The sequence below is a fragment of the Ovis aries genome, chromosome 17 (assembly GCF_016772045.2).
Source record: "Ovis aries strain OAR_USU_Benz2616 breed Rambouillet chromosome 17, ARS-UI_Ramb_v3.0, whole genome shotgun sequence".
NCBI lineage: Eukaryota > Metazoa > Chordata > Mammalia > Artiodactyla > Bovidae > Ovis > Ovis aries.
In genome coordinates, this window is record NC_056070.1 from 70,032,758 (window position 1) to 70,057,088 (window position 24,331).

At 58.6% G+C, this 24,331-nt stretch overlaps 1 protein-coding gene across 5 annotated transcripts; it reads right to left on the minus strand.

Moving 5' to 3' along the window:
• Positions 1–1,941: 1,941 nt before the first annotated feature.
• Positions 1,942–20,028, minus strand: PATZ1 (POZ/BTB and AT hook containing zinc finger 1). 5 transcript variants are annotated; one of them, XM_042234863.2, is made up of 5 exons: positions 18,014–20,028; positions 16,617–16,680; positions 10,631–10,802; positions 4,846–4,983; positions 1,942–3,433 (listed from the first exon to the last, which is right to left on the minus strand). In XM_042234863.2, the coding sequence occupies exons 1-5, from the start codon at positions 19,282–19,284 to the stop codon at positions 3,018–3,020; spliced, it is 2,061 nt and encodes a 686-aa protein (XP_042090797.1). In that variant the 5' UTR covers positions 19,285–20,028; the 3' UTR covers positions 1,942–3,017. The 5 variants fall into 5 exon arrangements, with proteins under 5 accessions (XP_042090797.1, XP_004017545.2, XP_027812614.1 ...); XM_004017496.6 differs by having other exon boundaries at positions 1,942–3,436; XM_027956814.3 differs by having other exon boundaries at positions 3,081–3,436; positions 4,846–4,918.
• Between the last annotated feature and the right edge of the window lie 4,303 nt (positions 20,029–24,331).

Consider the following 24,331-nt stretch of genomic DNA (forward strand, 5'->3'; position numbering starts at 1 on the left):
CCTAGCCCAGACCACCAGGCAGTGAGTGGCTGGACAGGCTCCCTGGTGTGACAGGTCTGCCCAGAGCCAGTCCACCAGACTGCTGGGGGTGCGCGAGCATCTTCATTCAGAGGGACCCAGGCTTCCCGGGTGGCTCAGCCATATAGAATCTGCCCGCCAAGCAGGAGATGCAGGTTGGATCCCTGAGTGGGAAAGATCCCCTGGAGAAGGAAATGGCAACCTACTCCAGCATTCTTGCCTGGGAAACCCCATGGACAGAGGAGCCTGGCAGGCTGCAGTCCATGGGGTCCCAAAAGAGCAGGACATGGCCTGTGACTAACCAACAAGGGGGCCAGGAGCTGAGCGGGGTCAGTTTTAAGACGAAGAGTGCCCTCACTGTCTCGGGCACTGCCGACGCTGACCCCGACTTCCTCTGCAGCTTTTTTCCGGTGTAGGCCCTTGTCGTGGGAGCCTGGTGGGGAAGGGAGGCGGCTCTGTGCCAGATATGGCCGTGTGCAGAGGCACTGCCACTGGAGCCGGGGCCAGAGGCCCTGGAGTCCGAGGACAGAACAGAGTGTGGATCCTGGCGGTGCCCCTTCCCACGTGATGGGGCGAGGGCATGCTGGGGGCAGGGCAGCGGTGCCTCCACCTCTCAGCCCATCTGCTCACCTGCAGGAGGCGGAGTAATGGACCCCACCTCACAGGCTGTGCTGAGAATTAGGCCCAGGGTTCAGCTCAGGCTCCCTCCCAGCTTTGTCCTTCCTCTGACACTCACCCCAAAGGGCCCAAAGCCTGCATCACACACTCCACAGAGCCCAGCAACTTACCCCAAATTTCATGTAGATGCTTCGGGCTTTTAAAGAAAATCCAGCTATGGGACGTGGGGGCAAAATAGATGAAAGGGATTAAGAGGTACAAACCTCCAGGTATAAAACAAGCCACAAAGAATGTAATATACATGGTAAAGAACACAGTCAATAATATTACAGCTTTGTTTGGGGACAGGTGGTTACTGCACTTATGCTGGTGATCGTTTCATGATATACAGATCACTATGCAGTACACCCAAAACTCTCATCATGCATGTCAACTCTTATTTCCATTTAAAAAAAAGGAAAACAAATCCAGATCAGCCTTTACCTTTAAGCCAGAACAATGTAATTACCGATATTAATGTGGGTCTAAATCACTTTGCGCCTCGTTTACTTCTGGTCTGTCTATTTCCCTGCCATCGTACGCCTTTCCTTTCCACCTGCTTGGAGGTGAGATGCTGTTTCTGCGAGTTCAGGGGCTTCCCTCTTCCCTGGGGTTCCTCAGGATGTCCGGGGTTCCATCCGTCTTCCTGCCCCTTTGTGCTCTGCCTTTTTAACTCATTGTTCTTTATTTACTTTTGGCCGCGCTGGGCCTTTGTTGCTGCACAGGCTTTCTCTAGCTGTGGGGAGCAGGGGCTGCCCTCTAGTTGCAGCGCACAGGCTTCTCATCGCAGTGAGCGGCTCCTCCTGTGGCGCCCGGCGCTAGGGTGCGGCCTTGGTGACTGCAGCTCATGGCTCAGGATGAGTGGCTGCGGCGCGCGGGCTCAGCTGCTCCCCAGCACGTGGAATCCACCTCTGACGGGCCTGGAGCGCGCACCTGCTCCGCTGCATCACTACTACCTTGGATGTTTATCTGGACTCTGTGGTTAAGTCTGCTTACTGGTTACCCGACTCTCTCCCTTCAAGCTCCATGAGTGTATCCTGGGCACCATTGTGCCCTCAGGGTCTGGGACACGGAGCAGTGAAGACAAAGGGGAGGTGGTGGGTGGACGCTGGCAGCCCAGTCTGCAGGGAAGCACCCACCTGTAGGTTCCCAGTGGATGACGAAGAGAGGCCTCCCGGGACCACACACGGGTGCAGGGGCACAGGCTGCCCATCCCCTGGGCCCAGAGACCCTCCTAGCTGAAAAAAACAGACTCAGGACAGCAGGCAGAGTAACATACTAATGTTTTTAATACAGTCTGATCAGGTCAATTCGTGTCACAGGGTCGACCCGGGCTTGCTCCCACGCGATACAACCACAGTGCGTGATGCCCACCCTTGCTGGTTCCCCCTCCCTCCAACAGCGCAGAGAGCCCCGCCCACCCTGACCAGACTGGCATTTTTAAAATTTTGCATAAAACTATTTCTTCCATAGACTTCAAACAATCAACTAGCCAAGTTAATTATGGTACACCTAAACAAAGTTTTAATCCTAACCCTAACGTGTGACTGCGGTTTACAAAGAGCTCTGTATCACCTGGGATAGCTTTCAGTAGCAATTCACTACGACTGGTCCTAAAAAATAATAATAATAATATAATAATTAGAGAATTAAAACCCAACAGCAAGTTGAATGGTTAAAAAAAATCACAGAAGACCTGGAATTTGGGGTTGGAGTGTCCTCAATTGCTAAGCTTGTCCTAGTAGCAGAATGCTAGCCTTCAGGTAGGGCTCAGAGAAAGGGTGGGGGCCCTCCAGGTCACAGGTCAAGCTCAGGGGGGCTCTCAGAGGGCACTGCCCCCACGGTCCACGGGACGCTGCTGCGGGCTTCCAGCTTCCTTAAAAACAGTTGGGCATCAGCCCTGTGTAACTGGGTAGAGGCCCTACTGTGGCTTCTGTGGAGGGATATGAGAAAGGGGGCAGGGGACCGGACTCCCCGAGGTCCCAGGTGTGGGTGTGGGACTGGGGCCACTGAGAACTGACGAGCACCAGGGGCTCCAGCTTCCGCCCGGTGGAGAAACCAGCCCTGGCCTCGCCCAGGAGGCCGGCGTGTAGTGTTTTCTGCCCTCATCCCATTCCGGGTCTTATAGGTTATTTCTGCCGAGGATCAGATGAGAATCTATTTCTAAAGACCATTGGGGGGTGGGTGGGGGGTGGGGGTGACAGGGCTGGAGCGGGGCTAGTTAAAAACGAGTAAAAATCTTCTCAGCTACAGAACCCAAAGACACCACTTCCCTCCGCATTCACAGCATTTCTCAGCCGTCCCCAGCGGCTGGCTCCGCAGGGACGCAGCGTCTGTCTGCCTCACTTGCCCTCGGGCCCCAGGGGCTGCTGGTCGACCTCGGGGTCGACCAGAGACGAGGCGAACGCGGACTGCACGATCTGAAACCCGAAGGACTCGAGGAGAGACATGTTCTGCTGGGGAGAGAAAGGCGAGCCGAGGGCGGGGCCCAGGTCCCCCAGGGGGCCCCCAAGGGCGCGGACGTGCACCTTTTGGATGTGTTTGTTCAAGTAGGACTTGGAGCGGAAGAAGCTCCCGCACTCGGGGCAGGGGTACTTCTTCTCGCCGTCAGACTCCATTTTGTTTTTGGGGACCGCCATGTCGCAGGAGAAGGAGCCGTTGGTGCTCTGCTTCTCGGGCGTCTTCAGGTCGCTGGCGTCCGAGAGGTCGCCGTAGGAGTCGGAGCTCTCAATCGGATCCTGATGCGAGCATTTCTGGCCTTCTAGGAGGAAACAGAACACAGAGGGGCGGGTGAGGCCAGGCTCTGGGGATGCCCCCCTTGGAGGGGGTCGCCAGGGGCCAGCAGTTCACGGACTCGTGGAGGGCAGCTGATGGCCAGCCACCGCCCTGCAGAACCCACGGAAGTGCAGCGGGTCAGTCGGGGAGCCCGGCGTGCCTACGGGGGGGTGAGGCAGCAGGGCCTGGGGCCGCTGACCTCCGTCGCCGCGGACTCTCCACGCAGGCGCCCGTGTACTGCTCACCGCCATCTTAGCCTGCTTCGAGGAAGGGTATGGAGAGGGGGCCTCCACTGCCTCCACCCGGACAACTCAAGAGCCCAACTCCTAGGCGCCCTCTCAGGTGCCTCTGCGGGTAAAACAGCTGTGGTAATGATGCTGAACAGGTATGTCGGTGACCTCACCTCGGCACCAAACTGGCTGCGCCCTAGCAAGGCAGAACCAGAGCCGTGGGCTCCTCGACCCAGGCAGACCCCATCGACCGCTGAGGCTGAGCCGGTCCTTCTCCCGACGCTGCGAACACACGCCCTGCCCTCCGCGCCTCCGCCTGCCAGAAGCCTTCCGGGCCAACTGGTCAAAGCACAACAGCTTAGAAGGAACTGAACAACTCCATCGGCTGCTGTCCATACGCAGGGCCCAGGACAAGTCGGGCCTTAGGACAGCCCTCGCTCATCTGCCCTGCCCGGCCCACACGGGCATCCTCCACCAAGAGCAGCTTCCTGCCTGGGTTCAGAGCGCCATGCCGGGAAGGGAGGTCTGTGATGGGAGTGTGGAGCATGCCAGCTCTGCCATCTGCCAAGCCCGGGCATCACCCACAAGGCAACAACAACTTGAAATACCGCGGAACAACCGGAATCAACCAGTGGAGGTGGGGCCTAGGGAGCTCTACAAACCGAGTCGGAGCCAGCGCCATGCATCTCACAAACGCGGCCAGAGGCTCTACGGAAGGGCTGCCCACAGCAGCCAACCGCCCCTGCCGAGGGGGAAGCCAGCCCTTGGCTCCCCCTGCCCACAGGCTCAAAGGAGAAGAAAGCATTCAGCCGCAGCACCACGCCCTCCTGGAAGGGCCACAGGCAACGGACAGGCCCAGAGGCTCATCATGCAGGGCTCCTCTTCCTGCCTGGGCCCAGGGCGTCCCTCGGGGCTCTAGGTGTGGGGACTGGCCAGGAGCGAGGGGGGAGGGCTGGGGAAGAGGAGGCGGGGGCTGGATCTCGGCAGTGCCCTGCAGTGAGACCCCCACTGTGACTTCTGTCCTGGAGGCCACTGCCACTCGGATCTCGAGCCTCCTCGAGGCGGCCAGCAAGTCGGCCGCCTTCCCGCCTCCCCACGCCCGGCCCAGCGCCCCCACAACACAGTCTGCGCAGAGAAGCAAAGTGCAGAGCAAGGGGTCGCTTGCCTTTGTTGCCATAGGTCCTGGCGCAGTGGAACGCTGCTCCCCCATTCGGGATGGGCTCCTGGTGCCTGGAGACCTGGGGAAGGGGAACACCGTGGTGGGTTTTAACATGGACCTTTAAGTAGGAGGCAGAGGAGAAACCTAAACAAGACAAAAGGAGATGAGATCCGCGGCCGGCACACTGACACCTCTCTCTGCTTCCCCCTCGCCTCTCCTCGGGCCGCGTGGGCTAGCACTGCTAACAGGGGCCCTCCTTGGCTCAAGAATGCTGCAGCCACGGGAGCCTCCACCAGGCTCAGGAGGGCGGCGGCACTGTCCTGAGTCCGCATCTCTGCAGAGCCCGCCCCGCAAGGCTGCGGTGGAGTCCGCCTGGAGGGGGGGCCTGAGATCCCACTCCTGCCCGGGCCAGAGGCCCGCTGCCTCCAGACCGCTCGGTGCCTCAAGGGGGCCAGTGGTCTGAGCGGATGGTTCACAGACCCACACCAGCTGTGGGGACCTGACTAGAAACACAGTCAGGAAAACACAAGGGACTCCAGGGCAGCCGCGGGACTCCAGCTGCCTAACACTCACGAAGGCAAACCATCTGCACAAGAGACCGGTCGGAGGCAAAATGAAGTTCCAGAGAAGCGTCTCCAGAGTCCCCCTTCTGATGGTCAGGACCAGCTCTATTCTGCTCACGTTCTCACCTGCAGAGTGACTGGATTTAGTGACTGTTTAGACCTTCTGAGGAACAGTGAAAATGGGAAGTTGTCTTAAAAGGAGGGTTGCAGTCATCTCTCATTCACGATGGTCGTCTTGGTTAGGTTTTTGAGGATCCATCGGGTTCACTTAAGGAAGAGGGACAGTCCTTGTCTTTATCGTGGGGGAGAGGCAACCCCGCCATCTGGGAGCTGCCCCACTCAGATGCTCAGAGGTCATTTTGGGCCTTGAGACGCCTCAGGCTGCGAAGAGTGGATCTTGGATCAGCTTCCACAGCAGCGATGAGTCCTGGGAGATGGAACCAGGTGGACCAAAGGAACTCTACTTGGGATTTCACGTGAAGGAGCTGTGACATCAAGTGCCCCTACAGCCATGGATCCGGAAGTGTCTTCAGCAGGAACCAAAACTTTGCAAAAGGCCCATGTGCAGCCCTTGTGCCCCAATGGTATCCCTTCAGTCCAGAAACAGCTGACATATCCTTGGGTACTTCCATTTTCTCCTTAAATTACAGCCACAGGGTAGCAGTGGGCCCACAACCAATGGGCCAGTGGCCGGAGAGTACAGTGAACGTGTCCACAAGACTTGGTGTTTTTTTTAATGTTTATTTATTCTGTCTTCATTGTGGCTTGGGAGGTCTTTAGTTGCAGCACATGGGATCTAGTTCCCCAACCAGGGATCGAGCCCAGGGCCCGCCCCCTGCATTGGGAGCATGAAGTTCTAGCCCCAGGGAAGTCCCTGAGACTAGTTTTTAAAATGTTTGGATTGGCCTGGCTTTCAAATGCTGCTGGAACTATTATTCAGTAAAGGTCACCTTCAGCAAGGGACAGAGGCATGCCAGGCCCTGCATACTGCGTGTATCATGCTGTGCTTCACAGCCACAGGTACGGCTGCTAAATGGCAGAGCCTGGACCCAGTCCAAGGACCACATGCATCACACAGTCCTTCACCACTAGGCAGACTCTCTAATGGTCCCTGCGTCTTGGTCCTGGACCCAGAAACATCCCTGGGCTTTGTGCAACAGGCTCAAGTTACCGCCACTTAAATTCCTGCACTTCTCCGCCACGTGTGCATGCTAACTCGCTTCAGTTGTGTCTGACTCTGTGACCCCCATGGACTGGTAGCCCACCAGGCTCCTCTGTCCATGGGATTCTCCAGGCAAGAATACTGGAATACTTGCCATGTCCTCCCCCAGGGGATTTTCCCAACCCAAGGATCAAACCCAGGTCTCCTGCACTGGCAGGGAGGTTTTTTTAGAATCTCATTTAACAAACGTGCTCCTGATGGTAGCAGTTGTGGTTCTGGAGGGAAATGGGGGACATGGTGAACTGGGCTTCCTCTCCTGGCGAAAACCCTCTGGGACAGGATGCTACTGTCCCACCCTGCCTGCAGGAGCACACTGTCCCGCGCTATGACTGGATGGTCTGCCTGCAGCCAAGCATGGGACCAGACTGGCTTCCGAGGGTCCCACAGGAAAACTCCCTCGAGGGAGGCTGTGGCCAGAAGGACCAGGGGAGGCCCACAGGATGGAGGCCCTCAGCCCTGCGCCCTGGCAGGCAGCAGAAATACCAGACTATCCTGCTGACATGATGACACCGCTTCAGCAGGCAGTCGTTGTCTCTTCATCCCTGTGGGGCCTCTGAAGTGGAGGGAACCACTCTCCCGGCACACCAGGACAGGGCCACGGCAGCCAAGAGGGACATAAGAGGTGGGAAGGAGCCCCAGGAGCTGTTGTATCTTCTCCTCGTGGGAAGAGCTGTGCTGGGGACACAGCAGATGCTCAACGAAAGCTTACTGCATTTTCCTGGAAAACAGTCTGGGGACCACGTGGCTGGGTCCCCTTGACGCTGCCCCAGCTGCTGACTGCTTACTATCTATAGCAAAGCCACGTGGTGGGTGGTAGGCGGCATCCACAGCTGCCACCTAGAGCCCAGAATTTAAACACACGGCAACTCAGCAGCCAAGTTCTGGGTTGAAAGCTGAGTTTTCCGCAAACACATCTTTGAAGCCAGACACATTTGGCTGGAATTCTAAACTCACCTGCTTGTCCATCACTGACTAACCAAGAACCAAAGAGGCCGCGTGATACAAGGTTTGGGGTGATGGGGCTCGAGCACACCCGTGACACCCCCGTCACCGACGGGCTACCCTCCCTCGCTCCAGAAGCAGAGAGTTTACCGCCACGTGGCCACTGGGCCTCTGCAGCATGTCCTTGGCTGGTGTGTGCAATTCCCATTCTGGAGGCAAACCCTCTGCACACAGCTTCCACATCTGTGCAGGGGTCAGAGGCTGCTTTCTCCTGGTCCACACCTTGGTGGGGCCGCGCCCAACTGAGCCGTGCTGGAGGGGGCGCTGAGCAGGTCTGTGTCCGCACGGCCCAGGAGGTGGCATGACTGGCGTTGGTGACAATGTGTGTGCTCGCCTCTGGCTGGAGAGACGGTGTTCTCTACCCGTGGAGCAATGACGTGTGGGTGCAAATGTTGTCTCAGTCAAAGGGAGACTCCCAACGTGCTCTCCCTCATCCCAGGATACACGCATGTGTACACGGCCTGCCACAGAAACTTCAGAAGAAGGGAAACCGAAGCGATTATCACACCAGGTCATCCCCACCGTTCAGCTCGGCTGACTGCCTCAACTCGAACGTGAGGGAGCCGGCTTCTGCAGCCATCTGCAGTCCCCTGCTGGGACTCATCTCCTCTAAGGTGGGACAGCCCATGTCCCAGTGTGTCTCCAGCTCAAAGACAAGATCATCTGTCTCCAGTGTGGGATCTGCTCTCTCCCATTCTTCATGGGCAAGAGTCTTCTATGTGGCTGCAAGCAGGCAGACGGGTAAGTGGTTGAGCTGACTGCTCAAGGACTGCTGGGACTGCAGGCTGTCAGAAGACACCTGGAAACCGACCTGATCCAGCCTCACCTGCTGATCGGCGGGCTGACCCTCTGCTTGGACCCTCACAGACAGAAGGACACCCACCTAATTCCTGCGGCAGCACCTGCATCACATGGGTCAGCCCAGAGCTCCCTGTGATCTGATTCCAGGGTCTTGTGTCCCAGTGGCCCATCCTCTTCCTGGAAAAACTGTCTTCCTCTTCGTGGAGGGAAAGGAATTTCTGCCCAAGGAATGAGTCCAAGGTAGAACCCTGCTTCTTCTCTTCTGACGAAGACCAAGACTGTCTTCCTTCTGAGGACCCAGGGTGGTTTGGACTAGAGCCCTCTTCTCTCTTCTTGGAGGAATAGACTTCTGCTCTGACACTGGGACCCGAAGCTGCTTTGCTTACAGTCCAGATCCAGGAGCTTTTCTGAGGGAAGGGGGGCTCTGGTTCTATTCTACCGGCACCTCCACCCACCAGGGCCACGTGGCCTGTGGCAGCTGCCCAGTCCTCTTCACCAGCACAGGGCAAACACAGCCTGACTTTCAGCAGTTGCTGGCTCTGCCACACCAGCTGTCTCCTGACTGGGTCAGCGTTCCCTGCTGCTCCCCGCTGCTCTCAGCTCTTCTTTCCTCCTGAGCAGGGTCCCCAGGGGCTATGGGGACCCCATCTCCCTGCCTCTATAATCCAGGCTTCATCTCAGTCTCCTCGCTGGCATCCTCCTCCACGCACACCGGTTTCCCACCTCTGGTTTCTGATGCCGACTCAGGCTGAGAACGTCAACCCTGAAACCCTGACAGAGCGCCTGCTGGCAGCACGGTGTGGCGGGCCTGAAGCCGTCAGGGGCGTGAGGAGAAGTCAGACAAGGAACTGTCTCCTCCTGGAGCCGGGCAGCCCCACTGCCCTCTACAGACATGCAGAAAATAGGATGGATGCCTCCGCAGCTTTTCTGACCACCTCCCGACCTGCCCGCTTCCACAGCACTTTCTGGTGGTAAACACATCGGCATCCGGCAGCCTTCAAGGCAACCCTGAGTGCACAGTCCTGGTGGGGGGCGGACCCAACCCAGGGCAGCAGGAATACCTGGCTACTCTGCAGGCACCCTCTACAGGATTCAGAGACCCCGGCCAAGGACTGCAGGGGTCCTGTGCCTGGTCCAGACCAGAGTGTCGGCGAGCTGTGTCTCTCCCAACATGGCAACAAAGGAGGGCCTCCCGAGTGTGCTGTGGCTTGCAGGGCCCAGAGGACAGTCACCCGCCCCGTCTCCTGGGATCCTCACAAGAGCCCTGTGACGTGGGCAAAGGGGTGTTTCCAACCCCTTGTAGAGATGAAGAGACTGAGCCTTAGACACAGGGGAAGGGAGAGTTCAAGGTCGCACAGGAAGGTGAGGTGGGAGGGGCCGGCGAAACCCAGGGTCCCCTGCCTCCTGGCTCAGTGATCCGTCCGCAAAGCCACACACAGGACTTCCAGGAGCATTGGAACCAGCGCGTCCCAGGAGACAGGACTCGCAGCCCCGTCCCCCGCTCCCAGCCAAGCCAAGCGCACCATGCAGAAGCCGCCTCACGCACGCCAGACAGCCGCGCCGACTCCGTCAGCAGACACGGCACAGCCTCCTCCTCTGACAACACGAGCCTCAGGCCTTCCGGCAGCCGGCAGGCCAGGCAGAGGCGACTTCCCCCAACACGACAGTCAGACGCCAGCCAGGCTGACCTCGGCCGCGAGCACGCTGCCCTGCTCAGAGCACCTGCCATGTTCTGCCCTCGACAAGGCCACAGTCTACCCGGGTCTGGATTCCTTTGACCACATATGCTAGAAAGTTCCGGCCCTTGTTCACCTATGGACTTGACCTCTTTACCTGGCTGCTGACTTTCACTCGTATGCCTGTGACTCAGCGGGTCTGTCTCTCTCTCTCCTACCTCTCGGGGGTCTCACGATTCCCACCGACTTCCGTGGTTCAGCGCATCCATCCTGCCCTCGGGGCAGCAGGTGCGTCATGGGCCCCAAGCCTGGGAAACGCCTCTTTCCTCTGTCCCTGCCTGCTGACCTCCTGGGAGCCCCCACTCCAAGCTCCCCAAGTTGATGGGAAAGGAAAGGGCGGCACACAGCTAACTGAGGGTGAGGTGCCCACCGCTCAGTGCGGGGGGCGGGAGGGCTGGCCGTGCAAAGTGGGGCCTGAGGCGGGGCGCAGGCCCGCCCCCCGACGTGAGGAAATAGTGGGCGATTACCTCGGTTACAGATGCTGCAGAAGTTGCCGGGCCCCTCGCTGTGCTTCTTCAGGTGGTCTGCCATGTACGCCGCCCGCAAGTACTTCCCGCATACCTGGCAGGGCACCTTGTCTTCATGACAGGCCAGGTGGGAGCGCAGGCGGTCTCGGGTGGCGAAAGAAGCATTGCAGGTCTGAGGGCAGAGAGGAGAACGGGGTGAGGTAAAAGCTGGCACCCATACCTGACTCTCCGTTGAGCACACCATGCCACAAAGCACTTCCGACCAACATAGAAACTCCCTGTACAAAGAGAATTCGGCAGGCAGCCCAGCTTCCTGCCCAGATGCTGAGCAAGCCGCTCCTGCTCCCCATGGTCTTCCCCACAGGACCCCTGAGCTGGGATCACTGGTTCCCACTGGCCCCCAACACGCCCATTTCATGGCAGGCTGAGTTCTGCAAAACGAAGAGCGAGGCACTTTTCATTCTTAAACATTTAAGAACTGACTTTCTTTGCACTGGCTGTAAGTGCATTTACAAAAGAGCTGCTGGCATGTAAATAGAACAGTCTTCACCTTCTCCACCCTGGGTTTCCCCTGGTTGCCTCACACAAAGAATTCCATTTACTCACTATTTATTCAAAAGTGACATTAGTTGTGGCCACCGGGAAATGGGAAGGAAAGGCAGGACAGAGCAGAGATTTCTCTTGATAACATTCTTGTGCATTTGCACTGAAAAAGCAGCCCATGAAAGGACAGTGTCAACTGCGCGAATATGAAAATTAGCAGAGACCAAGAGCCAGAGGCTCCTGGGGGCATCTGGAGAATTCCCAGGGCTGGTGCCAGCCAGGACAGCACCGCCTGCACTGGCCAAGTGCCCCTGGTGCTGGGCAGGCCCAGGCTCCGCCTTCATAGGTACTAGTGGCAGGCTGTACCTCACAGTGGCCCTCGAGCCTGGCTGTGCCCTCGCCCCGCCCAAGTGGGGGCCTGCACAGAGCCCTAGAGGTCACGGAACGTCGGGAAAGCCCGAGGAGGGTTCAACCTGATGACCTTCAAACTATTTTTGGTTCCATGCACGTGTCTCAGCTTTGAGTCAAGGTTGACTTCATTTCTTTTCTCCATACGTGTGTGTTTACTGTTTGAGAACCATAAGAGAAAGCAACATTCACCTTTAAGGTCATCACAGATGGAATGTTAACTTACTGAAGACCAGCCACCCCATCAACTGGCTAGAATGGAGGTGCTCCCACAGTCTCCGTTGAACAAAAACAGATCCTGAGACCCCAAGGCCTTATGGTAAGCATCTGAACACTGTCTCCACGTACAGCGTCTATCTGTTGCTTCACTGTACAATTAAAGCAAGAAACGAACATGCGAGATGCTGTGGAGACAGAAGACGCCGAGGTGGCCACCCCAGCCCCAGATGTGTGTGTCAGGACCGCCTCTGTTCTTCTTGGCCATTCGTTATCTCTTGAACAAATGTCACAGATGCGAATAGAACAAGTTATGTTAATAAAATACAGCTTACCCTTGAACAGTTTTCAAGGGTTTGAACTACAAGGGTCCATTTATACGCGGGTTTTTTTCGCTAGTAAATACTGGGATAGGTGGTACAGCACCTATGATCGGCCGAACCCAAGGAAGAGGAGCCTGGATGAGAAAGACTCGAATAAACAGAAGGCCGACTGTTAAGCTGTGCATGTGTATCTGAGCGCCCAGAGAGTCAGTGCTCCTAACCTTCACGTTGTTCCAGGGCCAACTGCACTGCTTTCACCTCCTTCATATGGTGAGTTTATTCATGTGACAAATGAGGGAGCTAAGTTCTGAGAGTGACCTGCACAAAGCTGAGGGCTCAACTACTGAAGAGACCCCCTGCCGCTGGGGGGCCAGGGCCCTCCCTTCCGCGGCCACCCTGCGGTGTTCCCACCCGCCGCGACCGACCAGCAGGCAGGCAGAGGTCCCAAGAGGACCTGGGGCAGCTGGACTGAGAGCCGGCCCCTGAGCCGGTGCTCCGACCACCTCCAGCCTCAGCAGAGGTGTCTTCTAGTGAAAGGCGCCCTTGGGGGCCAGGCTGTCCTGATAGCGGTGACAGGATTTGTGCAGGAAAACTTGAGCACTCACATGACTCAGAAGGCATCATGGGTGTCTGATCTCATGGCCTTGGTAGGGGGGAAAACGGAATTCTTCCCTCACCCAGCCCACCAGACTATAAACCAGGATAAGGGGTGCTGTGGACACCTCAGGGAGAGGAGACGAGAGCTGGCTTTGCTAGACAAGTGACCGAGGACCACCCATCCCGTGACGAGGGGCAGGGTAGTCTACACCACACAACACAACTCAAAAAAGGAAGCAACCACGGTGTAAGAAAACGCACGCTGAGGATTCCACCTTCCGTGCTCTCTGGAGAGGGTGCTGCTAGAGGGAGGTGAGAGAGAAACCTCATTGCCAACTTTCTTTTGGGACGTGTCCTTATAAGCACTGCCTGTCACACTTTGCTAACAAAAGATAATGGACAACCAAACCTCAATTATTCGCAAGTGGATTATCCGTCTGGGGGATTCGCTAAACAAAACTGAAATCGCAGACCAGGCTGAGGTTTCCCACCCTGTCCTCCACTGATTATCTCTCAAGGAATGAAAGCTAACTTGAGCCTGAGCAAACATCATTAGGAATGTAAATCTGCTACTTAGAAAAAAGATAGGAAAGCTTTCCGTGTGTTACAAAGCCACACTGGAATGGCGGTTGGCTTCTCTACGCCAGCACTGACCCTCTGACCGGAGAACCAGAGGTTTTCTGGAGGAACTGAGAAAGTGCCCATGTCCAGGCCTGCCAGAAGTTCAGACAACAGCGAGCATAAAGGGCCTGGCTACTTGACTCAAGAAGCAGAAAGGCTGAGACAGATGGATCTCAAAGAAGGGGTGCCCAGAACTTCCAGGCTGGGGCCACTCAAGACAGAGGCAGCCCCTATCCTGGGGGCAGGAGGCAGGGGCACTGTGCCAGGATCAGCACCCCGGTCCGGTGGTGCTGGGGCAGCCGCCTAGCCCCAGCCCCTTGTGTAGGCAGCCTGCTGTTGCCAGTGGTACACCGGTAGGGCCCCCCAGCTGAGTCCTCTCTGGTCATCACCACTCAACCCGGAGCCCCAACCAGGCTCCCTCCCCGCCCTGCCAATTTCTCCCCATCCCAGACTCCCAAAAGTCCCAGACTCCCAAGGGTTGAGCAGTTCGGGAATGGGCCCCAAGTGGTAGCAGGGACACCAGGGCACACCCTACGCTGGTGGCCTTTGAGTCTGGCAGCCTCAGGGTAGAAGAGTCTTAAGGGCAACACATGGGGGCCCAGCAGGCCCCCTTCTGGAGGGTGTCAGTTCCTTTATTCCCACCTCAGTTCCTAATAAGTTATCCCTCCAGCCCAAACCACCCCCGACCAGCCCCTGAGAAGTGAGGCCACAGGGAGCAGTGGGAGAGGTCTGAGCTGTTCCAGCCTCTCGGTGTCAGGCTGAACTCCCTGTGGGGGGGAAGGCCCAGCCCACAGCACGTGCAGATGAGCAGTGCTGGGGCATCACGAAACCCCAGGGAGAGCCAGGCTGAGCCTCCGTGTCCCCGCGTTCGGAGGGCCTTTGCCCTCAGGCTGAGGCACCAGTCCCGGTAACCAATGCCTCTCTGGCACCAGGAGGGCCGAGAGGTATGGCCGTGCCCAGCCCTGCCAGGGGCCCCAGGAACCAACTCCCAGCAAGCTATCTCTTCACCTCCGATGCTTTCAGCACACACACCATGCAAAACAGACTCCCCTGCCCTGTTTAACCCAGCCCCGGCACACCTGGCTGGCCAGCCCAAGCCTAAGGGGCAGCACGTCTTCACCTGCCAGGTCACCATCAGGGGGGTTCTGGCTGCGGGGCTGGAGGCGGGACCACGGCCCTGTGAGCGTGTGTGTGTCGGAGGGCAGGGCAGGGCAGGCACGTACACCAAGAGACTGTGGTGTCAGCGTTACGACACAGACCAAAGACAAAACACACAAAGCCTCAAATGTTAGAATGAAAACTTTTATCATCACTCCTATTATTCCCACAGAGCCCAAGGGGGCTAAAGGACACACCACTGGGATCCAAGGGGGAGGGTCTACAACTGCTTTATCAGCCCCCCAAAGCCATGTATCAGGATGACCCAAAGTAAAGCTACTGGTTAGTCTAGTTCCTGAGCAGAGCTGCTAATGAATGGCACTCAAAACCACAACCGTCTAATTCACGAGCCAGAAAGGAAAGTGGGACCTGTGTGAGTGGAAGGGAAGCAGGCAGCTCGGGCTGGCCAGCCGGAGGAGGACTCACTCCCAGGGTAGGAAGAGAGGAGGCCAGGCCCTCTTCCAGAAACCGCAGGCTTCAGGGAGGTGCTATCGGGAGGGGAGGCACTGGCCTCTAGGCAGGGGCAGACACCCAGGGTACCGTCAGCTAAAGGGGGGAAACAAGGGCCAAGAGCCCTGAAAGAAACACGGAGACCGCGGCGGGCCCAGGAAGGAGCTCCCTGCAGCCCCCACATGGGGGTCCCTGAGCTGGGGAAGAGCCTGAGTACCCAGGAGGAGCTGGGCACGGTGGGTAGGTCTCTCCCAGGAGCAGAAGGTCCGGCCCGCCGCCACCGCCGCTCCCACCACAGAAGACCCTCTCGGGAGGCCCGGCTAGCCTACAGGCCACTGGGTAAAGGCCCGGCCACCCTCAGAGGCCGTCCAGCCCTGCCTCAGATATCCCGGGGGGGCTGGGCAGAAGAGAGCGTTGCTGGAGGGTGCCGGGCCCAGGTTTTCGAGGGCTGGGAAGGATTTTTTTAGAGAAAGGGAAAAGGCGGTGTCAGGAACCGAATGGGACGACCTCCACAAAGCAGGCTGGGCAAAGTCCCATGATGGCAGGTCGCTAGGAAGAGATTCCAGGGGCGGCAGGCCGCTGCTGCTCCCAACCCACACCTGGAAAAAGGGCAGAGAGTGCAGGTTACCCCCCCAGGCCACCGGGCACGCCCCCACTGCCCGTTGGGCGCCTCCTGCTCTGCTGGGCTGCTCAGCACACTACCTGGGTGTCAGAACGCGCTCCGTGGCGGAGAGTCAGAGAGAGGAGGCCTGCGGGAGTGCCGCCACGCCTGGCCCCCGGGGGCTCCCCATCCCTCCTGCAGCGTGTCCAGCCCTCCCTGTCGGTCTCCCCGGAGCACTCCCTCCTTGCCACCAACAGGATAAAGAGAAGCGGGTCACCCCACAACTGTCTTCCGCCTGAGACGGTGAGAACTCGGCCCAGGAAAGGGAAGATGACCAAGGAGAAGAGAGAGGCATGGTTTCCACCCACACAGACTGCTCAATGGCCAGGAGAGGAAGCTTGGTTTTCTGGGCACCCAGGGCACCCAGATACCATTCAGGCAGACACACCAAGGGTGAGAATCTGGCTCAGTCTCCCCTACCTACTGCTACACAAAGAGCTCTCCAGGACAGGAAGCCACCTCACTCTCCAGTTCTCAGAAGCCCTTGGCTGCGCGCACACGTGGCTCGGGACAGAGATGAGGGCACCAGCGCCCTGCCTCCTCACCCCTACCCCTGCCGGGGGACCCAGACGGAGCGCCAAGCCAAGTCAGGCTGCCAGGCGCACAGAGGAAGCGGTGCGGGCCGGGCCAGCAGGAGCCCTTCCGAAACCACTTCTGCCCATGGTGGCCCCTGCGAACCGCCCGGAACCAAAGTCGGCCTCGGCAGGCTGCCAGTCCCCCAGGACGACACGTGTGGCCTGCGGCCCACCATCCAAGGAGCTGGCAGACCCCAGGAGAGGACAGCCAAGCAGCAGAGCGAAGACAGAGACGGGTGGGAGCCAGGACCCAGCAACCAGAAGGGAGGGGACATCAGCGGCGGGGGGGAGGGGGCGGGGGAGAACAAAGGAGAGCAGACGAGGGGGAGGGGGCAGGGGGAGGTGTGCACAGCGGCGGTCAGCCGGCCGCCCGCTCAGACGCCAGCGGGCTCCAGCGGGCTCGCCTTCCCTCTCTGCCCCGGCCCGGCCCCTACCTGACACTTGTGAGGCCGCTCAGAAGTGTGCACCTGCTTGATATGTCCGTTCAAGTGATCAGGCCTGGAAAAGAGAGACCAAGAGAGACTTTAGAACAAGACCTCCAGGGAACAGGGGCTGCAAGCTTGGCCAGACCTCCCCCTTACCCCTGCACGACAAAGGAAAGTCAGCTCGCAGCCCTGGCTCCTGAGGCCCAGGCCTCTGTGGCCCGGTTTTCTCTAGAGGGGGAAGGGAATGAGCTGAGTGTTTGTCTCTGACCTTGTCTGCCCGCCCCCTCCCCCAGACACTCCGTGATTTCTAGGTCCCGAGGAGAGGGCTTTAGAATGAGACCGGGCTGCCTTGCTGCAGCCTTTCCGGGAGGGGCTATGTCTGCTTCATTGTCCGGACTAAAGCCCCTTAGAAACTCTGTGTTCCCCTCCCCCAGCCTCTCCCGGCACAGCAGCCAATGAATGCCACCCGGATGGAATTCAGTCCCCAGAGGCCAAGAGATGGAGCCCTAAGTCCCCAGCTGGGCTGGTAAACCAGATGCCCGACAGAGCAGGTGGGCAGAGGCTGCCTGACCGGTATGACTGGTTCCTGCCTGGGGCCCCTCTGAGGGAGTTCTCTGCATCGCGGTGTTCAGACACACAAGGCCCTCAGAGCCCAAGCAAGCTAAAACCAGCCTTTTATTCTGAATATCCTCTTAAGAGGAAAAACAACCCTCTGCTGGCAGACAAGTCTGCAAGTTCCTCATCAGTCTCACTAAAAAGTCGATCTAAAAAGACGTCCTGCCGTTCTTCCCCCTCCTTCCAGTGCTCATAAAGGGGATCTGTGGGTTCAGGTAGGCTCTGGAACCACCAGGTCAGAGCATATCAAAGATCTCGTTGTTCAGAAGACTCTGGGTGCCCAGCTCCGTGCCCTGTAATTCTGGGGTCTCTTGGCCCAGGGCCGCCAGTGGTGGGGGTGGGGGCCCGGCAGCGGCCTGGGAGCCTACGCAGTCCCAGAGGCACTTGTTTCAGTCCCTCCCCCGGCAGCCATTCAAGCGGGGAAAGTCGCTGGAGGAGCCCGGCCTCCCGCCCCCAGAGGGGGCCCCTCGCCTGGTGCCGGAAACACAAAGGGAGCCCAGGGAGAAGAATGGTGAGGCCCAGTGGCTGCGGCTGCAGCCGGAGGGATCCGGCCCCTTCCCACAAGGCCCCCGAGAAGAGGCAGCAGGGCCTGCCTAGAGCCAGCGAACGTCCCCCGAGGCAAGAGAAAGCTGGTCGTGGCCACAGCACCTCAAAAATCAGCGTCGTTAAAACCCTCTGCCCAAACCTGACGCGGCCCCACAAGGGCGAGTGACTCCCCAGACCTGGCGAGGAGCTGGCCGCTCCAGGAGCTGGGCTGGGGCAGGTCACCGGGCCGGGGCGCCGCTCCTCACCTGGAGAAGCCTTTCCCGCAGCTCTGGCAGGTGTACGGCTTGCCCACGGACCCGTCGTGGGAGCGCACGTGGTAGGACATGCGGTCCTTCCTCTTGAACCGCAGCCCGCACACGGGGCAGGAGTAGGGCTTCTCCCCCGAGTGGGAAAGCTTGTGCCGGTTGAGATGGTACACGTCACGGAAGATCTTGCCGCAGATCTCACATGCCACCTGCTTCCTGGTCCGGCTCCTCTTTCGAGGGCCGTCGGGGTCCTCAGAGATGGGCAGCCCGTTCTCACCCAGCCTCGGAGGAGGAAGGTCGATGTAGCCCAGCTGGAGGCTGGTGACACCATGCTGGGCCTCGTGCTGCCGGAGCCGGTTGGCATCAGTGAACACCTTTCCACACAGGCCGCACGGAAGGATGCCTGCCTCCCTTAGGCCCCCCGGGGACCCGAACATTGAGTCCAGCAGGTTGGCCTTCCTTGGGCGGCCCCGGCCTCGCTTGCCAGTCAGGGGAGGAGCACTGGATGCCACATTGGGGAAGGGTGAGGTCAGCAGCTGGGGGGACAGGGGTCCAGCCACCATGGGCAAGCGGTCCACCCCAGGTAACACAGGCAGGGAGGCCTGGCTCGCAATGGCTGCACCAGCCGCCCGCGCCGCCTCCTCCTCGGGCTGCATGCTGCCTGCGATGCCATTGCTGTTGGCGGCTAAGGCTGCCCCGTTGGTCATGTCCAAAGGGAAACCCAAGTCCGAGGTCCCGGGGGGACGAAAGAGCATGATGTCGGCCCGGGCAGGGGGCACCAGGATCTGCACATTGGACTGTTTGATGACTTCCTGGCAGATCTCAATGACCGACCTCATCAGCAGAAACTTGGCGGCGGTCATAAGCTCAGGGAAGCTCTCCAGGCGAACCACGATGCGGGAGGTGTAGGCGAAGTCCAGTATGTCCCCAAACACCTTGGAGCTGATGGTGTGCATCTCCAGCTCCCGGCTGCCCCCAGCCCCGCCGCCCGGGGCCGCCGCCGCGCCCCCCACGTCAGTGGGGCCCCCGTCCGCAGCTCCGCCGTCGCCCAACTGGGCGCTGAACACCGACTCAAAGTACTCGCTGCAGGCGGCCAGCACCGCGCGGTGCGCTGGGAAGCTCTCGTCGCCTACCCGCAGGAGCACGTCGCAGAAGCGCCCGCCGTTTTTGCGCTGCTGGTTCAGGTTGTGCAGCATCTCCGTGCTGTGTCTGCTCACCTGGTAGGTGTAGCAGCCCGACGGGCCGCAGGAAGCGTCGTTCACTCGCTCCATGGCCGCCGCCCCCTCCCCACAGGCCGGGCCGCGGCACTTACCCGCCCCACTCCCTTCCCCTAGGCAGCGAGAAGCGGGGCGCAGCGAACGCGTCTATACTCCCCACACGTGCCGGCCCGGGGCTCTGTAATCTCGCAGGTGCGCCGAGCGCACACGCCCCCTGCCCGGATCGGACTGTCTAGACGGCAGGACGCACCACCGCCCACATAGCTGCCCCCACCCCTGCCAGATCGTGCACTCTTCTCTCGTCTCCGCCCGCCCGCCCGCCTCCCGTTCTCTTTCTACCTCCGGGGGGGTACGCGAGCAAAGAGGTGCGCCCCTCCCGCAAACACGCCTGCCACCTCCCCTCCCGCCCGCCAGGCGGCGCCGGCGCGCAGCCAAGAGGGCGCGCGCGCGCGGGGAGGAGGAGGGGGGGGTCTGTTGCGCAGGCGCGCGCGCGCGCGCCGCGGTTTTTCCCGGGCCCGCTGGGGGCGCGCGCTGCGTCCCCTGCAAAGCGCGAGCCGGGGCGGGGGCGCCGGAGCGGAGGAAACAAAAGGCTAAGGCGGCGGCGGCGCCGGGGCGCGCACCAAGGCGGCAGCGCGGGCCGGATCCCGGAGTCTGGCGGGCGGAGTCGGCAGCGAAGGCTGGAGCGGGCGGGCAGCGGCGGCGGCAGGGCGGGCCCTTTCCCGGGCTGAGCGAAGACGGCGGCGGAGCGACTGCGTTGCGGCCCCGGGCTCCGTGTGTTCGGAGCGGAGGAAAGATGGCAGCGGCTGCACTTCCTCTTGCACTTTCACCCCTGGGGGGAGGAGAAGGAGGGGGCGATACCAACAACACCCCCCCCTCGCTTGCAGAAAAAAAAAAGAAACGGCGAGCTCGGCGTGGGGGGCCCCCGGTGCCCCCGGCCCCGCACGTGCGCACCCGGATCCCTGGCCCGGACCGCCCCGCGCTGCAAACTTTCCACTTTCTTTGTGCCGAGCGCCCCCCCCTCACTCAGCCGAGGATGCACGTCCCCCCTTCCCTATTTATACACCCCCCCCCTCGCAGCTCCGCTCCCCCCCGCTTCCTGCCCCCCCTCCCCAGTCCCCTGCTCCGCCAATGCTAGCGCAGACTGAGCCCCCGTCCGGCCCCCGCCTCCCCACCCCGCCCACGGGGCCGGGGGCTGCAGTCTCAGCCCCCCCGGACCAATGCAAACGAAGCGCCTAGCCAGCAAACCAGCTCCCGCTGCCCCTCCCTCCCCGCCAAGAGTGGCGGCTAGCGGACAGGGCCAGGGGAGGGGGGAGACCGAGGGGGTGCAGATCCGGGCCCCCCAGCCTGCGGTGTGCACCCGTAAGTCGAGCGGGCGTCGGCTACGCTTCGGCACCCCCCTTTGATCCGCGAAATCCCCAGAAGTCGCCTGCGACCGCCTCCCCCACTCCCAAACCCAGAGAGGGCCAGGGTCCTCGGTGGGGGCAGGCCAAACCGCCGGAGCTCCTTCTGGACCCCGTGCATTGACTGAGCCGAAGGGGCTTCGAACCCGAGAAAGCTGGGGATACGAGGCCATCGTCCATCCTCTCCCCAAAACCTCCACACGCCAAGCTTTGTGCCCTAGGGAGTGGAAAGTCACCAGCTTTGGGAGGCGACAACAGAGGCAAGGGCGGTGGGCAGGAGCTGGCATCCCCGCGTTCCCCAGGAAAATAGGGGTACAGGAGGCTCCAGGGAGACTTCCTGAGGTCGGGAGCATCCCCAGCGCCCGCAGCCCAGCAAGTCGCCGAGCGCTCGGGCCCTGAGCCCGGCGGGCGGGCCTGGACGCTTTGTCCCCGGCTGTCCGGGAGATGCTGCCGCGCACGGGTTGGACGCAGAGGATCGTCTGCTCGGGAAGAACCGGCTACCGCCGCCAGGGAGCCCGACTTGGAGCCCTGGGCTGCAGGCACAGCGTGTGCGGGCGGGAAGTTCCCACAGTTGTAAAGAGGGAACGAAGTGTGTGTTCCAAACTTTCCACGGTTCCAAACTGAGCGCTTCCATTAAGAGAAGCGGTGTGCGGGGGGGCGGGGGTGGGGTGGAAAGCATTCTGGGTATTAGCATGCAAATGAACGGGCCCGGCTTCCAACTCCTTTCGGGATTCCCACCGCCGCGCGCCCTAGTTGCGCGGAGCCACGCGCGCCCAGGGGTTTCCGGGCGTGGCACCGCGGGAGGACTCGAGTTCGAATTCGAGACCTCGCCTTGGTGGTTGTGTGTCCCAGTGCCGGTCACTCGGTCTCTCTGAACCTTAAACACACTCAGTTTCCTAATAGGTACACCGAGGACAGCAACACCTGTCTCGAAGTCTGCACAGCACGTAATTCTGGGCCGGGTCTTTCTACTTACACACCTCCGCCTTTCTAGGCAGAGTAGGTGTGAAACACCTGCTGAAGGAAATAAGCGATGGCGCTTAGAGGCTTGAAGGACCCGGAGCCAGGCCGTCTGTATTCTAAGCCCAAGACAGCTGTGCCGCCTCAGGCTGCTGCCCCCACCTCTCTGAGCCACAGCGCAGATCTTTTGGTGGCTTCTGGGAGCCGGCAATGTTTGTGTTGGAGAGCAGCGACAAAGAGGGAAGGGATCTGATTATTGAGTGCTTACGGTGTAACACACAGCCTCTCTCCAAGATAGAGCTACTCCCATTCTACCGTTGAAGAAAATCAATGACTTGCCCTAGACCACACAGGTGTGGTGGAGCCAGGAATCTACCTGGGTGTGCCCCTTTGCCAGTGGCTCCCGAACCCCCCTCAGTGTCTCCACATGAACTAGGAACTGGTTCTGTTTGCTGTGTTTAGAAAAACAGAGTGCTGAGACATTCATGCTGGAGGGGTCACTTTGAGAACATGGGTTCACAGAGTGCTCTCAGAACTCTGCTCCACAGTGCTCAGGAAAACAGCGGATGCAACAGCCCCATTTTGCAGATAGGAAGCCTGAGGCTCAGGGAACTTGAGTGAGTGGCCCATGATCCCACTATGAGGAAGTGGCCAGAGACTGATCTAGATCCCAGTCTTGACTGCTACTGGGAGCTTTTTTCTGCATATCCTCCGGGCAGAATAATTGTGTGGCTGGCCTGTGATGGTCTCCCATTTTCATCTATGGCTGAACTTTTCATCTTGCCTATCTCTTAGGTTCTTTCTTTTTTGATACAATTGAGATGAAATTCACATAAAAGTATCCATTTTAAAGTGTGTAATTCAGCAGCACTTATTACTTTCATAGTGTTGTGCAAACAAGACCTCTTATCAAGTTCCAAGACATTTCTGTTACCCTAAAATAAAATTCTGTCTCCACTCCCCACTTCCTCCAGCCCCTGGCAACCACCAGTCTCCATTCTGTTTCTATGGATTTCCTTGTTCTAAATATTTAATATAAATGGAATCACACAATATTTGATCTTTTGAGTCTGGCTTTTTAAACTTAGCATAATGTTTTCGACCTTGTAGCACTATCATTCCTTTTTATGGCTGAGTTCCACCATTTGGATATACTACCTTATATTTATCTATCTGTTCATCAGGTTGGTGGTCTTTTGGCTACAGTGATTAGTATCACTGCTGCTGCTGCTGCTGCTGCTGCTAAGTCGCTTTAGTCGTGTCCAACTCTCTGCGACCCCATAGACAGCAGCCCACCAGGCTCCCCTGTCCCTGGGATTCTCCAGGCAAGAACACTGGAGTGGGTTGCCATTTCCTTCTCCAATGCATGAAAGTGAAAAGTGAAAGTGAAGTCGCTCAGTCAGGTCCAACGCTCAGCGATCCCAAGGACTGCAGCCTTCCAGGCTCCTCCGTCCATGGGATTTTCCAGGCAAGAGCACTGGAGTGGGGTGCCATTGCCTTCTCCGGATTAGTACCACTATGAACATCCAATTACAAATGTTTGCTTAAGTACATGCTTTCAATTCGTTTGGGTATATACCTATCAGTAGAATTGGTATCATATGATAATCTGTGATAATTCTGTGTTTAACTGTTTTCCACAGAGGCGTCACCATTATACATTACTACCACACATGTCTTTTTATGAGCAATTTTAGGCTGATCAAACCTCTCATTTTATGAATAAGCATGCTGGGGCTCAGAGAGGTTAAGTAACTTGCCCAAGGTCACACAGCAAGGTTCAGACTAGAATGACATTTTCCTGAGTCCCTAGCCTTCCACCCATGAAGAGTCTGCTATGCACCTTCAAAGACCTGAACTATTTGCCTGAGCATCCAATGACTGATTTGACAGACCTGTCCAGTGAACAGCTAAATCAACCGTAGTATGAAGCTCCTTCTCTTTTCTCAACATCTGTCCAAAGACCCCACCACCATGTTCCCAGTTTCCAGATCACAGCCTGAAAAGATGTGGAGCTCATAACCCCTGTGTCTGCCTCCTGTTGCTGGCTAGGTGGGCCCCCTTCTGTTTCTGTGGAGACCACGCGCCTCCATCTTGGCAGTGCACCAGCTGGACAGCTAACCAAGAGCATCCTCGTCTCCCAGGCTGAGAGGAGCTGTCCAGGCTGCTCGGTCACTAGATCCGTATTTACTGAGCACCTACTAAGCACTAGTTTTTTTGTCTGTTTGTTTTTGAAAAATCGTTTTAGATGCTAGGGATACAGCAGTGAGCAAGTTAGACCACGAACTGTGCCCTCAAGGAGCCCACAGCCTAGGGAAGGAGACAGACAAAAAAAAAAAAGAACATCAAAGACTTCTCTTGTCTCTCCTCCCCCATTCTTCAAATTCTCCCATCCTTCCAGGCCCTGCTCAAATCCCACTTCCTCTGGGACATCCTCTCCACAAGCCCAGATCCAAGTAACAACTCCTCTCATCTCTCACAGAGCATTTCCCCCCCCACCCCCGATTGGAAAAGTGATATGTGCATTGCAGGAAAATGTAGAAAATACATGAAAAGAGAACAAAAAAAGGAAGATCCTCTATAATCTCATGACCAAGAATTCAGCGCTGCCGTTTCCTTCTGGTCTGTCTCTCCTGCGTATGTATAACGTTTCTGTTTTGTAAACATAATTGGGTTCTATTTTACATGCTGCTTTAGACTCTGGTCTCATAGCAATGTATTTTCCTCCCAGCGTGTTCCAG

Bases quoted from the DNA above. Each gene is read 5' to 3' on its own strand.
- PATZ1 (XM_004017496.6), bottom strand. From the start codon at position 19,284: ATGGAGCGAGTGAACGACGCTTCCTGCGGCCCGTCGGGCTGCTACACC. The intron at 16,681-18,013 runs GTGAGGAGCGGC...TCTCTTTTCCAG, and splicing joins TGCGGGAAAGGCTTCTCCAG to GCCTGATCACTTGAACGGAC. The intron at 3,437-4,845 runs GCAAGCGACCCC...GTTTCCTCCTAG, and splicing joins CAGGACCTATGGCAACAAAG to AAGGCCAGAAATGCTCGCAT.